The following is a 16,722-nucleotide window of genomic DNA, read 5'->3' as shown; positions in this document are numbered from 1 at the left end:
TCTACAGAAACAATATATGTACATAGGCATAGTCAGTAATTTTGGTTAGCTCATTTACTCAATAAATCTAGGTAATAACTTCTCGAGATACCTAGTCCGTTTCCCCAGAACACCAGTACACACACACACAAACAACACCGCCGTCAGTCTATCCTACCCATCCTAGTCTAACTGCATGTTCCACAACCCATCCCCCAAATAATGCCCATCATCGATAACAACCCCCTTCCCCTTACTTTTTACCTCCTCTGTGCTTGCTTTCAAAGTCCCAACCATACAGACCTCCTCCTTCCCTTCGGCTTTCACGCCAACAACAGTCCCCTTCTCCAGCGCATTCTCCGCATCCGGTAACCGGCCCCCAGGGCTCGTCAGACCCGGCGCCATGAGCGTCGCGCCAGAGAGCACAAAGCGAATCGCACCGCGGTCGATCTGGATCGTAGGCAGAATGTTCGGGAACTTGTGCAGAAGCTTCAGGTGCGGGATTGGGGGCCCGTCGAGGGGTTGGTAGAAGAGGGGATTCGAGTCGATTGTGTAGAGGGTTACTCTGTCGGGTCTAGATCAGAGTTGGGGTTTCGTTAGCTTGCTACCTTTTTTTTTTCCATTTCTTTCAACGGCGTTTTCCACGGCGGGGAGACGAGGGGCAGGGAAAGGAAGCGAAGAGAAGGGAGGCGTACAGTTTCACGGCATCGAGCTGCGCCTTCTTTGGCAGGATCTCTTCAATATATGGTTCGCATAGTGGGTGAGACTCAATGAGCTTTTGGCGGAGACCGCGCTGCACAGAGGACTTGACTTTTGAGCGGTTGCTTGGTGGGATGCTGTTTCTTGGTTAGCTTGGGTTTTCGGGTCTTTTGAGCTTGAATTGTGAACGCATGGAGCAGGATTCGTTCGGTATTGGGTATAGTAGTCTATGAAAAGATTGAATAAACTCACTCTTTCTTGAACATGGTGTCTGATTTATGTTTGTTCAGTTGTCTTTATGTTGCGGGCTTGCGGCGATACGCTGAGATCGCGGGGAACGGGGTCACGTGCATAAATTTCTATGACATATGGAGCTGCAAGAGTACAACGGAGTTCCAGCATATACCAAGTGCTACACGATTGAATGTTCTACAGTGGATCCAACATGGAGAGGCAAGTACGGTTGTGTTCGACAGGTTGTTTGAAATTGCTAGATTTTTTTTGATTTTATCTAACCCCGGGCAGCACCGGCCTTGATGAGAAGGATATCTCCATCTTCAACGAGATACTCCTTGCCCTTGGTCATGACCTTACCTGCAGCCTTGACTTGGCCTTCATCGCCAAGTTCCTTAAGAACATTGTAGTTGTAGACAATGGCTTGGATGAAAGTCTTTTCGAAATCTCCGTGGATAACACCGGCAGCAGCAGGGGCTTTGGTGTTCTTACGGATTGTCCACTGACGGACTTCGTCAGCTCCAGTAGTGAAGAAACTGGCCAAGTTGAGGACCTGGCGCATTTGTACGACGGCCTTGGGCAGACCAGACCGGGCGCCAAGCTTCTTGCACTCCTCGTCAGCCTCAGCCTCGGTTTCGAACTGAGTCAGACGCTCCTCAAAAGCAGCGGAGATGGGCAGAATAGAGTCTCCAGGGGAGTTGGTCTTAATCCACTCCATTAATTTGGGGATGTACTTGTTCTTCTGGCGGATGTAGTCCTTCTCGCTCAGGTTGACCAAGTACACAACAGGCTTGGCTGAGAGAAGGAAGAGAGGGTTGATGACCTCGACCTGCAAAGTCGGTTAGTCTCCGAAAATAGATTCAACGTGCAGATAAAATCAACAAAAATGTGATAAACTGTATCAGATAGGGTGTGTTCTCATACTGCCTCTACGTTGGTATTAAATTTGAGGCATTCGACGAGCTGGGTTATATCGAGCAAAGCTCTTATTCATCATACAATGAAAGGAACAAGTAAAAAAAAAAAAAAAAAAAAAAAAAAAAAAAAAACGTACCTCTTTAGGACTCCAGTCGCCGTGTCGAACGTTCTTGCCCTCCTTAAGGAACTCAAGAATCTTGGCAACAGTGGCTTCTTCTTCGCGCAGCTTCTTCATCTCCAGAGTCTGTCCACCACGTCTTGTCTGCTTGCCAAGGGCATCTAGAGCTTTCTCAACAAACTCAATATCCTTGATCCGCAGCTCTTCGCTGATGATGGTCAGATCACGGACAGGGTCGACATCACCCTCAACGTGAATGATTTCAGCATCATCGAAGCATCGTACTACCTGGAAAATGGCATCGACAGCTCGGATGTGAGACAAGAAAGCGTTACCAAGACCAGCACCAGTCGACGCACCGCGGGTCAGACCGGCAATATCGTAGATGGTCAAGTTGGCGGGAACGCGCGACTTGGGCTTGTAGTGTTCGCATAGCCAATCGAATCGCTCGTCAGGAACGATGACCTTGGCCTCTTCAGGGTCAATGGTGGCATATGGGAAGTTGGCGGGGTTACCAAGGCCCGACTTGGTGATAGCCTGGAAGAGTGTGGACTTGCCAACGTTGGCAAGACCGACCTGTCATGATGTTAGGACATCTTGAGTTACGAGAGAAGACAGAGTTGTTGGAAAAAAGTGAAAATTTTTAGGGGGGAGAGCGCTTATATAGGAGAAAAGAAGGAGGCTGGGAGGGGCAGAAGAAAAAATTAATAGCCTGTGGGGTCTTGCTCACATACGATACCACTTTTCAGGTTGTTTCCGGGACGGCCCAGGAGGACCTTTTCTTGGACGGCGGCCTTCTTAGGGGGCATCTTGGATTTCTTCTTCTTGCTGGAAGCGAAGCGGCGGAAGTCAAGCGAGAGGAGAGGAGAGGAGACAGAGACAGAGACAAGTGGAGGGGCAGAGGAAGAGGAGCAGCTCAAGAGGAAACGCGATACCAGCGCAGGACCAGCTGCCGACCGGATGGGGGAAAACAGAACGGGAGAAGACGTAGTGACGGCGGCCCACCAACCAGTGGGCGGAAACGCTGAGAAAGAAAAAGAATGTATCGGAGGTACCAGGGACAGTAAAGAGAGTATTTTAAGACACTGAGATACTTCAATTGATCAGTTTAGCACCCAATGTTATCGAGTTCTTGAAGCTATCGAAAATATTTTGTTGTTTTTTTACATGTATCTTCCGTCATCTCCGTACTTCACCGCCCACATGACTCCGGCTTACTAAAGCACATGACGTCTTTCCAAAACAGGCAATCTATTGCTCGTCCAGTCCACCGACCAACTACTCAACTCCAATACATACATACAAAAACACACAAGTCGAAGCTGAAATCAGCTCACTATTGCTCTCAGTGGTCTCTGCAAAGGCCTTCTGCGTCCCAGTCCTCGCTACCCACACCACTGCGTGTAATAAACAGACCCGCGGGATCCCATTTCTGTTTGATCGCGTACAGGCGAGGATAGTTGCTTCCCCAGAAGGACGACTGGAAGTCCTTCTCGTAGGCGTTCGCTTCATTTAGGTATGCGCCCATCTTATCTGCGCCCTCTACAGAGCGAAGCCGTTCCACTTCGACGTCGGTCACGTTCTTCCTAATCGCCTCCTGTTCCGCCAACGGTGCATTTGGATCCCAGCTAGCGCCGATTGTGATATGTGTTACAGCCTCTCGCCAGGCTGGATTCAGGGCGCTGTCAATTTTCCCACCGTTTTGTGCCACGGTACCTCCAGCCACGATATGGCCTGTAGCAACTTTACCAGGAGCGTGTAGGAGGCTTCGCAGTGTCGAAACCAGTCTGCCAGGCCCATTCTTTGAAACCAATAGATCGCGAGAAAATAATCTGGAGCCAATCAGTGCAATGGTACCAGTCTCGTCAGCGTCGCTAGTAAGTAATACCCCCGAGATGAGAGTGTTAATATTGGGCAATGGCCGAGCAAGGTATTGCGTCTCGACGGCTGTTGTCGCATTCAACGACCTGAGCAACGGGGCAAAAGCCTCGTTAACCTTTGCAACATTTGTCTGGTTCGGGAAAAAAAGCGCTATTGTGAAAACAGAAAGTGTCGTGTTCCCTGTCCATGGAAGTTGTGGGAAGATGTAGTAATAACCGGCTCCTCCAGCGTCGTTCAGAGCAGGAAGATGTGCGTGGAACTGGGTCATAGCTTCCCAAAAGTTTGGGTTTCCGGAAGGCGTGGTTATGTTGAGGCTGCTCATGATCACAGGTGCCTCGTCAAAGGTCCGGAGCGTGACATCCACGACAATCCCAAAAGTGCCGCCACCTCCTCCGCGTAAGGCCCAGAAGAGGTCGGGATTCTGATATTTGTTGGCGACAACCAACCCTCCCTGTGCACGTTAGATATGTAACAAATGTCAAGGTAGTGTTTCTCTCACATCAGCAGTTACCACAGTGAATTGAAGTGCGTTGTCAGACGCCATTCCTTTCCATGGCCCCAGGAAAGAATGGCCACCACCCTGGATATATCCCCCAGCAGCACCAACGGTGTGAGAAGCACCAGCAACAACTACTCTCTGCTTCTTACCTAACACACTATAAAGTTCTTGGAGACTGACACCAGCTGCGATGGTGACTGCCGGCTCTCCAGCCCGGCCGCTAGGGGCTCCCTTTGGCGTGAAATCATCCACAACGTCGATATCCTTCATGCCATTTGTCAAGATTTGCAGCGATTCGGGAGCGGTCGAGCGGCCCAGGAAACAGTGGCCGGAATTCTTGATGGCCAATCGGAGATTATGTTTCGTTGCAAAGCGCACAGTATTCTGGATGTCGGATGCAGACGCCGCTACAGTCGAGTAGAGCGAAATTCGACCCTGGCCGCAAGGTTGATTAAACGGATTCTCGATATGACAAGTCTGATTGTGCTCAGGCCACGCCTCCCAGTTCTCGTACTGGACAGCGCCAGGCTGGGATGCCCTCCATGTCGAGTTAGTCCATAGGGCCTGCACATCCTGGCAAGCTTCACTCTGCGCGCCTTCATTGTGACAAACAGCGGCTACAGGTCTCACGGCGACCAAGTTCCCGTTAACAGTGCTGTTCAGGGCGTTCCATTCTTCCGAGGATGGCCAACAACTCTGGTGCGGCCTACAACGGCAGTGAGATGAGGCGGGATTGGCATAGGCCAACGAGGTAAACAAGGAAAGTAGAAGAACCTTCATCATATGTTACTATAAGACAACGGTTTGAATAATGAATATGTTTTATAAAAATTCTGTGCTGTTTAAAGGAGAGCGATCTCTACCTACATATATATACTCCGTACATCCCTAATCGAGAGATACGAGCAGTGGACCTGGGCGTGGCAGTGCCCACCGCTGACAGTTGAAGAGCCCTATCTCCACTACCAGCCGCAAGAAGAAAACATGGTTGGAAGATTTCGACTGACGTCAAATCAGAGTTATCCAAAAGTGGTCAGCTCGTATTCGTGAACTATTCAGCCTCACGTGCTCGCGGTCCGTGGCCACATTTGGAATTGGTTGAAGATCCGGGCCCAAGTTCTTTCAGAGTGCCCTACAAACTCTAACCACAAAATTTGACTCTGGCTCTGACTCTGCGCCCCATGTAGGCAGACTCCTCGTTATCCATTTGTTTCTGGATCCCGGAATATCGCTCATTAACTTAACCAGTCATGTTTTTGATGTTTTCTGTGCGGAGAGTACTGTTCGTATACTAGCTTTTCCCGAAATATATAGTAAGCACTATGGATACACTCCATATTTTTTGAGATTCTTGGGCCATAGGAATTGAAAACCCTGGTACATTTAGGCAACGACATATGGATCTTTCTCGAATGCGAGAATGCGAGAACGAGCTTTGCTGCACGATTATGACGTCTCAACCAAAACCAGCTCACTAAACACATGAATTTCTCCATGTACGGAGTACCAACTCATATATTATACCACTCAATTACGTACCTTATGTTCCGTTGTTTCATTGCTATTGGTACATACGACCATAGGGTGTGGAAAACAGGGCTTCCCGTCCGCTCAGCCGTACTTAAGCCACACGCCGGCTGGTTAGTAGTATGGTGGGTGACCACATGCGAATCCCAGCTGTTGTATGTTTTTTGCTCACCCTTTTTTTTTTTTTTTTTTGAAGCAATTGTAAAATATGGTTGGTTTGTTATTGATGTAGACCATCTTGGGCCAGTATTTAATGATGAATTGCATACGGTGTAGGGGTGGTAGGAACGTCCAGACCAAATCAATGAGAGAAAATAACACATAGTATACATTCGCAACACCCGTCTTCTGGTCACTAAAAACAGAACCGTAGCTGTGGAAGGAATTAAGGGAGATGAAAAGTAAGCTGCTTTAAACCACCCATGGACCTAATTACCACGCCGCTCCGCGAACGCCCGAAGGAAATAGGAAATATAAATAGAAAAGAAAAAGGGTAATAAGCAAAGAGCTGCAGCGAAAGAAAGTCGTATTTATATTTCCATTGTATCGCCCTCGTTAGATTCGTTATCAACCACTCCTAATAACTTTGCGTAGGGAACTGTGACGCGTTGGAGGTCGCGGTGTTTACCTGTGGAGAAAGAGAGGAGATTAGCGAGTGAATACAATATTGAGACCGGGTGAAATGTGGGTTCTTTTGTTTACCAATTGCCAATATAACCTCCTTCAATAATACATCCCGTGGCCAGCCACAAAGCGTTTCGGAGCTCTCCTTCCAGTTGCGATCAACTTGCTCGGGGCGACGCTGGAGTGCTAATTGTGTCTCAGAAGGGTTGCCATCATCGTCTTCCTCCTCAAAGAGCCCGCCGAAAACGCCCCTGAGGAGTTCTTCAACCTTGCCCTTCATGCCCTCGGCGCCAATTCGCTTGGCGTACATAGACAGATATAACCGGAACTCCTCCTTCGCGCCGAGGGACAACGCGGCGGCGAGTCTGTTCTCGAGATGTGCAATTGAGACGCTGGATTCGAAGCTTTCGTATCCCTCTCTTGAGAGGAGGACCTTAATGAGGCGCTGAAGGAAGTAGGCGCGGCCGCGGAGGAGGGTCTCATTGGTAGTGTTGCGTTCTAAAAAGGGGATTATGCCAGCCGAAACGGCCGCTCTGGCCTCTTGGTCTTTCTGCTGCGCCCCTGATGCGGATTGGAGATTGCCGACGGGGGCTTCAGTCGTGTTCCAGTATTGACTGCCGACAGCCCACCAGGGTTCCGACAGGCGTTGCCAAGTATAGAAGGACGGGGAGTAGGCGTAGCCTTCGCCGTTGGACAGTGCAACAATGACGCGGCCTTCGGAATTGATGCGGGCATTGGTGATTGATGGGGTAGCAGAGGGATGAGCGCCTAGTGTGTGGATGGCTGCGTCAAGGACAGGCTGGAGAGAGATAGGAGGATGTGGCGAGGACAGATGCTCTACGTTCCAGACATAGCACATGCCGACGGCAGATATGACTAGGATCCAGGGACCGTTGCACTCTAGTACCACCGGTTGTGCTTCGAGGACGAGGGCACTGACGAGACGTCGCCCGGCGGGAGTCCAAATATACACCGATCCGTCCTCGCAGGCCGCAGCCCACAAGCTTTGGTTCCCTGTGACGAGAAGAACAGTCCTTGGGAGGAAATCCTGCCATACAGGTTGCTCGCCACGGAATAAGGTGAGCCGAACCGGTTCACGGTCAACAGATCGGCCTGTCAAGCTAGTGGTAGATGGGTTCCGAGCCTCGAACACAACATCCACTCGGGACTTGTTCGATTCTCCTGAGGTGCTGGGAGGTTCCGTTGGTTTGCCTGCCGAATCGATAGCACGTAAAATCTGCATGCGAACTTTCGGAACGGCCAGTCGAAGCTGGCTCATGGCCATGCAAGGATTTATCACGGCAGGCCGGATGAACTCTGGAGTCGGTTGCTGCCCTGTGGGAGGGTTCTGGGGTTGCGCGGGAAGTAGACCATCGACTGTGTTAGTGAGTATAGGAGTAGCGCCATTCTGACTTGCTACCGCCACCCGTTTCTCGACCTGGCCATCCTCGTCGCCTTCTATTTGAGAAAGCTTCCTCTTGTTTCCGAAAAGTAAGGTTGCAAGTCCACCCTTCGGTAACCCATCGAAAGGCTTTGAAAGGTCGACAATCGATTGCGGTGTATCAGCCTTGACCTGATTACTTACAGATGCCATTAACCGAGCTTGCGGTAGCGAGGACTCCGCAGCACCGGCACCAGATACCAGAAGAGGGGCGATGCGTTTCTTGCCATCTTTGGTATACGTAGGCCGCTGTTTGAGTCGCTCCAGCTTGGCTTGATATGGATCTGGCTTCTCCGTTTCTTGTGTTGATGTTGTAGTAGTGCCATTCGGTTGAGCTTTCTGAGTATCAGGTGCTGGGGAAGGAGCGGCTGCAGGGGTGACACCGTTTGATGGCAAGGGCGTTGGTTTCCCGTTGGCCACAGCATCAGCAGCAGCATGTTCATCACCCATCAAAGCACCCATACGCCCTTCAACATCTTTGAGTTCAACTGCCTTGCTCTTCTCTTCAAGAAGCAGTCCATCCGTGGTCTCAGCGATGCCTGCACCCTTCCGATTCGTACCAAATTTCGTAAGAGACCTCTCATTCTCCTCCAGCTCCATAGCATATCCTAAGTCTCCATCTTCAAACCGGACCGCAAGAATCGTTCCATCCAGCGCAGTCGCATACAGGCAGGTGCCATCCGGGCTCCACGTTAAGTCGGATATGGACTTCGCCGCCAGCTCTTGCGCTACCACAATCGGCCGCGGGTTACTTGTAATCCAAACGCTTAGAGACTTATCGCCCCCGGCGCAGGCGATGACCGTGACCGCAGTTTGCCCGGCATTATCCTGGCCATCTACCAGCTGTTTTTTGGCAGGCTGCTGAGAATACAGTCGCGGAGAAAATGCGCAGACTTCGACAGGTGCTTCATGACCAATGAGGTTGATATCGCCATCCCACGCTCCACGGTTTATGATGGCGACTGAGCTCACAGGTCCATTGACTGCATTAGCAGCAGCGATGTGCATGCCATCCGGAGACCAGGAACATCGGCGGAAGTAAGCCGTTAGTGGTGAGTTCTGAAAAGGCGCGGTAATAGTGTGCTCGAGGACAAAGTTGTTCATCTGGTCGTGAGCCGTGGAATTCGGAGCTGGCGATGTGAAGCGGAAAATCCGAACAGTCCGGTCGTCACTTGCCGTCGCAAAGTACTTATTGGCGGGATCGAACGTGATTCCCTTGACATGACTCTGATGAACGGAGAGCGTCTTCAGTTTCTCAAATGTATGCCCCGACCAAATAACAACCTTCGAGTCCAGCCCGACGGAAACCAAAATCGATGAATCGTACGACCACCCCAAATCCTGAACGTCATTATCGTGCCCAATCAGTCTCCGAATCGTGCGCCAGTTCTCGACAGGCGGTGCCTCGTTCGATCCTAGGCAGGAAATGTCAATTCTTCGTCCATCCGTTAACTTGTTCTTTCGTTCAGCCAAAACACCTACCAAAACTCGCGGCATGAGAGGGTGGATTTGAATCGAGCATATAAATGCAAACAATCTTATCATCCGCCCCAGATGCCAGATATTTACCGTTTGGCGAAAAGCGAACCGTGTGAATAGTGCCGGAGTGATTGCTCATTGACGCCAGTTGCTTCGGCTTGCTGGGGTCTTCACCACCGCAGATAGCTTCCGTAGACCATATCCGAACGTAACCATCTATATCCAAAAAGATACACAAGTCAATTATCGCTCGGCCAGGGCGCATCGGCGTCTCCGCACTGGTTGGTGTAGGGAAGGGAGTGTGCTGGGGGAGGGGATATGACAAGACTGACCTCCTGCGGCCGTCACAAGGCGTTTTCCATCTGGGGATACATCGCAGCTGTAGACTTCGAAGGCCTTTCGCTCACCTATAACATAACCGAAAAAAGAAAGAAAACGGCGTTAGCCAAAACAATCCTCGATTTCAAATGGAGTCGTGGTTGGGAGGGACCAATATAACGGCGGTCATGAAGAACAAACAAGGCAGAATTAATTACCTCCATGCGTTAGCCAAGTAGGCTTGATGATATGCATAGCCGCAACCTCTTGCTGCCTCCCTTTTCTCTGCTGGGGGCTGGCTGTCTGTCTCGAACTCGAAGGGGTTGGCTGGCCGGTATAGCTCGAACGATCACAGAGAACTTAAGTTGACGTGGACAAGCGAGTCGGTAATCGGGGCATCGCAAGACAACCGAAGCATCTACCGCTTGTTGATGGAATCGAACCGTAGTAGGATAGGAGCTCGGGCAGATGCAGTCGGCATACGACCTTGTCGAGCGATGGAGTTGGATTGGAAAGCTTGGAAAGCAATGCGAACGAGAAGAAAAAGGGCCGAGGGCGCGCCCAAACCCAAAAGTCGCGATCATCCAGCGGCGCGGGTGGTGGTCCGAGCTTTGCTTTTCTGTGCCCGCCAAGTAAATGCCTGAGTGAAGTACACCTGCGTGCACTGCTACAGGTGAATTTGGTTATGATGTTGGAGAGCGAAATGTTGCATGGATATCCTAGTCCAACTATGCTACTACTGTACATGATTCACTGATCAAAAATGAATAACCTACACCTACATCCGCCTGCAACTGCCCTCCACCACTGCGGGACTAAACGCCCATGCACTTTTGAGACCTGATTATGAAACAACGCTAGGAATGGTACAATCATACAGCGATGAAATCGAAAGCGCCGGAGTAGGGTACCAGTGGGCGTAAGACGGGGATGCGATAGACGCCGCCACTACCTAGAGAATCGTGTGAATGACGATCATGGAGTATCGAATAATAGGAAAACTGTACGGTAAATACCACCCAAGATGCCAAGTCCTTAGTTGTTATGTTGACGCGTCTGCTCGAATCCCTCGAGGACTTCCTGAGCAACGTCTCCCTTGGCCTCGGATTTGCCCTCCGTAGTGGGTTCACCGGCCTGCGAAGAATCTTGCACACCAAGAGCCTTGGCCGCAATGCCTCGTGCCTGGCTACCGCTTACTTTGCCGTAGACAGCCATAGCGTTCGCAATCATCCCACCAAGGTCACCCATATTCCCAGGAACAACGACAGCCGTGCCCTCGTGAGCAAGCTTGCCGAACGCCTCGACATACTTCTCAGCAATGTTAAGGCTCATAGCTCCGTGTGCGTTCGATTGGCCAGCCTCGATAGCCTCAGCCACGGTCTCAATGGCCTTCGCGGTGGCCGTAGCCTTTGCCCGAATCGCATCAGCCTCACCATTGGCACGGTTGATCCGCTCGATCCGGTCGGCTTCGGAGGCCAGAATGACGGACTGCTTCCGACCTTCGGCAATGTTAATCGCACTCTGTCGCTGACCCTCCGAGTCGAGAATCTCCGCTCGCTTTGACCGCTCGGCAGTCACCTGGCGGTGCATGGCCTCGACAACGCCGTCCGGAGCGTGGATGTCCCTAATCTCATACCGCAGGCAGGTAACACCCCACGCTTGCGCAGCCTCATTGATGGCCTGTGTAATGTTGGTGTTGAGCGTCGCACGCTCCTTCAGAACATGATCCAAAGTAAGCTGACCGATCTCCGATCGCATAGTCGTCTGCGCGAGTTGGGAAATAGCATATTCCGCGTCCTCCACTCCGTAACTGTAGTGAACAACCCAGCCGTCAGTATATGACTCTCCTCAGAAGGAAATAAGTGATCAGCAGTTCTCACCTCGCCTTATAAGCATCAAAAACCCTCGTGTACAACACCCCATCAAGCTCCAACGTAACATTATCCGCCGTAATGGCATTCTGGCTCGGGATCTCAATCGCCGATTCTTTCAGACTTTTCACATACGCAATGCGATCCAAGAAAGGGACAAGTATTGCCAACCCAGGATCCAGAATCCGGTGGAACTTGCCCATGCGCTCGACAATCCATGCCGTCTGCTGCGGCACGAACCGCACGACCGTGTTCAGAGGCAGAGTCTGCCGATTGCTGAAGTATGTAGGTGGTGATCCGGACGGCGATGAGTTCGAGGCGAGACTGAGGAGCGAGGATTCGGGGGCATAGCGTCGGGGTGTGGTGGAGATGTTTCTTCGTCGGAGAAGGATTGTTTGTGTTGTTGGGATGGCGGAGGGGATACGGGGGTGTGTGCGGAGCGCGGGGGACCGGAGGAGCCGGGCAGTTTGTCTGGAGGCCACTTCCATTGTGGGCTGGAGGGACCGGAGTGAGGGGCGAGAAGGAATGGAAGTTTGAATGGCTGGTGATGGAGCTGGGAGGACAGAGCTTGCCCCGGATGAAGCTGACTCCGTTTGTCACTGGCTTGGTGTGTTGTTGCCTGAGGCAGAAATTGATTACATGATCTTGTATGTAACGAAGTATGAAAAGAGCCCTGGAGGTCTGCACGTAGGCCCGGACATGCTTCCAATGCAACGGGTTTATTTCTAATTCTTTTCTTACTAAATGCACGCGGACCACCAGATAACAACCACACTAGAGCCAAATCCAAGTCTTGTTGCAGCCCAAGATAACACTTTAAAACCCCACCTAAAGAACAACTACAGTAGATACAACCCGGACAGAAAAGTAAATTACTATGATATGTACCTATATCCTTTACCTACTCCGAAAATAAAAGCCATAAAGATATAATGGAAGCCGTTCACGCCAGAAGATACCTAAGCAATGCGCCACTCCAATTGAACCGCATTTGAATTGCCGGGAAATGTTAAGATATAAGGACCGAGGAGAGGTATGCAAAGTTTCTCGACTTGGAAGAGACGACAGTGCAATGTCATGCCATTCTGGCCGATGAAACCCGGAAATAAGCAGTCAATGCCGTTTTTTCATTTTTCTCTTTTGAAATCTCGTTTGCGCCTCGCTTTGGAAAGAACGATTTTTTTAATCCATTTGCATGCTGCCTCTTCGATCCGTAAGGAGCTAGGTAATAGAACCTGAGGTAAAGGGTAATAGCATTGCCGGAGTATTAGAAATTGAAAGAGGAATTTGAAAATTGAATAGATGAAGTGAAAGAAAAGAAAGTCGAAAAGTCAATGAAGAAGGAAAAAAAAAGAAACCGGATCAAGATTCTATGACGGTGGGAGCGAAAACAGGCCAACCCACCCAAAGCAAGCATTGAAGATGGGAGATACTAGCCCAGCAAAAACATGTCCGGACTCCAGAGATTTTTCAAACCGGGAAACGAAACAGAATGTAAAGCGAAGAACAAGTCGATACTCTGAATGTGCATATGTCAACCCCCTTCGCTGAGAATAAATGTCACCAGGTCACTCAACAAATAAATGCATAAGCTGACAAATAATAATGCAAGTCATGATGGATGATAAACCGCAAGAGGAACATAAATGGGTGGATGGGAGAAAAAGAAAAGAAAACAGGTAAAAAATCACTTTTGCAGCCCGGTTCTCAAGCTAGCATTCAGAAAGTAATCAATCTTTTTTTCAGCGGCTTCGAGAGTTTCGAGAAGGTCGAGTAGGAATACTTCGAGGCAAACTTAGCCATAGAAGAGAGCTCCGCACCCAGATTGCGCGCTAGGATAACATTGTTCGCTCGTAACGAGGTTCCGAATAACCTCGGCAGGCATTGACCGTGTTGCTCAACCAACCAAAAAAAAAGCACCGTAAAAGTGAATAATATCTGAGGGAACCGTCGCCGATGTTTCGTGCAGGGGGTCATAAAACGCTAGATTCTTAAATTCATTGTACATTTGTGCACTGAGATTGTACCAAAAATGCGACCACGGGTACTGGAAATACGTATCGTGGGCATCGTGATAAGTTGTCGTTGATAAATTTGCCGACACTTATTTTGAAACGAATTCCACAGCGATCGGAGACTGGGACTGGGCCGAAGTAAAAGGTGCAATCTGTTGACCCAGAACGCGGCGGAATAAGCTCCGAAACACGTTGGATGGTAGGTTCATTCGCACCAAAGAATCCGAGCCTCGGGAGGGTCAAAGCAGCTATTTTGCCCCTTACTAGATGAGAATTAGTACTTAAAACACGTATTAACACTAGACGAAAGGAAAGCTTACATTTGAGATTTCGCTTCCAGCGTGGACACCATTAGAAGGCGAGAACTCTGGAGCAGCGGAGGACAGTGCTGTTTTGGAAGGACCAGTGCCATTAGGCAACGAGGATTTTGGTACGAAGCCATTTGTAGCCGCATCGAGGTTACTCTGAGACACAATGGTTTCGTTCTGGGGAACATAGGTAGGCCCGGCATTTTGGGCTGAAGGCTCACGCTGTTCCACAGGCAGAACCCACTGCTCCCATCTCTCCCTCGGTCGTAGTCTATCAATTCCATCTTCGCCCTGGTGGTATTCAGCAGCCTTCAATCCCCGCGAGATGTGGCGCAATAACTCGAAGTCTTCCGTCATTTGCTTGACGCGCTTGAAGCTGGCGATGACGTTCAACGGAGCAAAACCCTGGGAGTCCATGTGTCTGCGGAGGTAAATATCCTTGCACAAGTTGTCGACAGAAAAGTAGTATTCCCTGTCCTCCATGTTAGAATACCTTACACATGTCGGTGATACTACGAGGTATACTTACAGCTGCATCGTAATCATGCTCACCAGGGACCACTGTTCCATATATGGCTGGTATGGGACAGCCGACATAGGGCCAGCCTGAATAGGTTGGTAGCCATACATACCGTTCATATCGCCGGGGTAGGTTGGGTACATGTTGTACATGGAAGTGGAGTTAGGCAACGAAGGGGACCTCATGGTCATGGCATGACCACGGGAACCATTAGCGAGTCCATGCTGCTGGGGCCCTCGGCGGTCGTTGTAGCCGAACGACTTGGGGTGAACGTAGTTTTGAGGGGTAATGTGGTTATTAGGGAAATGCGATGCCTGAGCACTGCTGTAGCCGGCATGGCCACCTCGCCCACGGTGCCCACCCCTGCCTCTTTCAGCCCGAGGTTCTCGAGAGAAGTCCTTATCCTTGCGGTCGGAGTGCAAGTTAGAGAAGTCCGCAGACTTGGGTCCATTCGGTCCATTCTCAAAGCGGCGCTCGTTATTTGGCCGCGGCCCATTGTGGGTATCTACTGACAAATGCGGGTTCTTGGGGAAGGGCTTGCCCTGCTTCGAGAAGGACTCGCCGTTCACCTGTTTGCCAGTGGCGGCATTCGCATTGTCTGATCCCTTAAGACCACGATTTCGGTCAACCGCTGGTGGTTTGCGTGCATCCGTGGGAGCGGTGTCAGCGCTATTTGAACGTCGCGACGGCGCGGGTAGCGAGTTTGCGCGAGCGGAGTTGGGCTCATTCCTTCCTCGGTCTCCGGGAGTGGACTGCTTTGTAGAACCCTGGGCGGCGTGGGGCGAGGTCTTCTCGGAAGCTCCTGCACCACGGCCGGTATCTCTGCCACCCCGAGCACTTCTTCCACCCCGACGCGCAGCGGAGGGTAGAGGAGTGTTAAATACTGCAGTAGGAACGTAAGGAACTGGAGTCCACTTCTCCTTGCCGTGGGGCCGGATGACTGGGCTCTTCTCGGACTTTTCAGTCTTCTCTTGTGCCTTCTTCTTCTCTTCGCCTTGGGCACCTTGAGGTGTAGGCCAGGAAGCAGCGTCTCCAACAGGAGGAACTGGTGTAGTATCTTCACGCCCCTTGGCATCACCCTTCTTCTTATCGGATGAATCGCCACCCTTCTTCTTGGAGCCAGCCTTCGACTGTTCTTGAGCCTCCTCGGTTACGGAAGAAGTCTCGGAAGTAGGCTTGGAAAGGCCAGTCTTAGCAGAAGCGCTAGGCACGGTCTTTACTCTAGCATCCTGCGCCTCTTTCCTCTGTTGCCATATATTCACAGAGGGCAGAGGAGCAGCCTTGAGCTCCTTCGGAGGTGCAGGCTTTTCTTTCTTCTTTTTCTCAGAGGTCTTTCCCTCGCTGTTTTCCGCGGCAGCGTTTTGCTTGTCCGACGTTGAAGTCTGAGACTGCTTCTCGGTAGTGGATTCGGAAGTTCCATTCGGAGCGTTTGAGCTCTCATTCTCTTTTGGTATCGTCGGGGTCTGCGCAGTACCAGCACTAGCCGAAGAGGTTTCGGTCACCTCAGCATTAACATCGGTAGTGATCGCCTCCTCGGTGTCGACAGCCGTGCTATCGATCTCACCAGCAACATCTTCCTTGGGAACTGTAGCATCTAAGCTGTCCGAAGCGGGCTCCTCGGACTTCAAGAGCGGCGTGCTCGACTCGGACGGTGTTTGGGAAGGTTGCGCTGGAGCGACGCCCTTTGCGGCCTGAGCGTAGGAAAATGCGGCGGCCATTTTTTTCGTTAGGAAGATAGATACCAGATATCTAATGAATCCGTGCTAAGAGATATGGAGAACAGTTCTGCCAGAGAACAGGAACCACCTTAGACAACACCGATGGAAATTAGAGGAATCAACTTCCACCCTCTAGAACCCCACCTAGTTGCAACTTCCCGTTGCAAAATCTCACTCTTCTCGATTTTCGTATTCGAAGGAGATTGTTGGGCTAGTCAGAGCGAAATGTCGACACGGATGTTCGCTCTAGCAAGGTCCTCGAAATAGTAGTGCAATAACCGACTATCCGTTTTTTATTTTTCTGAGTAGACCAATGTCTCACACAAATTGCATCGGTAGGATCTCGACAGAAATACGGACCGGAGTAAAAAGTTTTGTCTTCGGGTCGGCACACGAGAAGATCGACTCGGGGGTAAAAAAAAAGATTCGAGATGACGTCGGACGTAAAAAGGAATCTGGAATCGACAACCGCGCAAGAAACCGTTGGTAGCTAGATCGATTGACTGTCTTAGAAACCCAGCTCAAAAACATTCAGGTTGGTTCGGCGTCCGGTTCGTCGGGGAATCCAGGCAC

General features: G+C 50.6%; 6 protein-coding genes across 6 annotated transcripts; all 6 read right to left on the bottom strand.

The window, feature by feature from the left end:
* Positions 1-162: 162 nt before the first annotated feature.
* Positions 163-944, bottom strand: TMA20 (translation machinery-associated protein 20; the record flags this gene model as incomplete). Its single annotated transcript, XM_041705439.1, has 3 exons — positions 163-553; positions 675-815; positions 931-944. The coding sequence occupies 3 exons, from the start codon at positions 942-944 to the stop codon at positions 163-165; spliced, it is 546 nt and encodes a 181-aa protein (XP_041557925.1).
* Positions 945-1,189: 245 nt separating this feature from the next.
* Positions 1,190-2,757, bottom strand: APUU_50441S (YchF/Obg family ATPase; the record flags this gene model as incomplete). Its single annotated transcript, XM_041705438.1, has 3 exons — positions 1,190-1,741; positions 1,967-2,524; positions 2,683-2,757. The coding sequence occupies 3 exons, from the start codon at positions 2,755-2,757 to the stop codon at positions 1,190-1,192; spliced, it is 1,185 nt and encodes a 394-aa protein (XP_041557924.1).
* A 536-nt stretch (positions 2,758-3,293) lies between these two features.
* On the bottom strand, positions 3,294-4,930 carry APUU_50440S (uncharacterized protein; the record flags this gene model as incomplete). The annotated part of the gene is made up of 3 exons (XM_041705437.1): positions 3,294-4,280; positions 4,329-4,856; positions 4,916-4,930. 3 exons carry the CDS (start codon positions 4,928-4,930, stop codon positions 3,294-3,296), a joined length of 1,530 nt encoding a protein of 509 aa, XP_041557923.1.
* Positions 4,931-6,385: 1,455 nt separating this feature from the next.
* Positions 6,386-9,972, bottom strand: hir1 (putative histone transcription regulator Hir1; the record flags this gene model as incomplete). The annotated part of the gene is made up of 5 exons (XM_041705436.1): positions 6,386-6,483; positions 6,558-9,335; positions 9,403-9,615; positions 9,732-9,806; positions 9,936-9,972. The coding sequence occupies 5 exons, from the start codon at positions 9,970-9,972 to the stop codon at positions 6,386-6,388; spliced, it is 3,201 nt and encodes a 1,066-aa protein (XP_041557922.1).
* Positions 9,973-10,752: 780 nt separating this feature from the next.
* Positions 10,753-12,076, bottom strand: APUU_50438S (SPFH domain-containing protein; the record flags this gene model as incomplete). The annotated part of the gene is made up of 2 exons (XM_041705435.1): positions 10,753-11,527; positions 11,598-12,076. 2 exons carry the CDS (start codon positions 12,074-12,076, stop codon positions 10,753-10,755), a joined length of 1,254 nt encoding a protein of 417 aa, XP_041557921.1.
* A 1,787-nt stretch (positions 12,077-13,863) lies between these two features.
* On the bottom strand, positions 13,864-16,149 carry APUU_50437S (La domain family; the record flags this gene model as incomplete). Its single annotated transcript, XM_041705434.1, has 3 exons — positions 13,864-13,866; positions 13,924-14,383; positions 14,441-16,149. 3 exons carry the CDS (start codon positions 16,147-16,149, stop codon positions 13,864-13,866), a joined length of 2,172 nt encoding a protein of 723 aa, XP_041557920.1.
* Between the last annotated feature and the right edge of the window lie 573 nt (positions 16,150-16,722).

The sequence above is a fragment of the Aspergillus puulaauensis genome, chromosome 5 (assembly GCF_016861865.1).
Source record: "Aspergillus puulaauensis MK2 DNA, chromosome 5, nearly complete sequence".
Classification (NCBI taxonomy): domain Eukaryota; kingdom Fungi; phylum Ascomycota; class Eurotiomycetes; order Eurotiales; family Aspergillaceae; genus Aspergillus; species Aspergillus puulaauensis.
The sequence above is the reverse complement of the archived record's forward strand: the minus strand, read 5'-3'. Positions and strand labels throughout refer to the sequence as shown.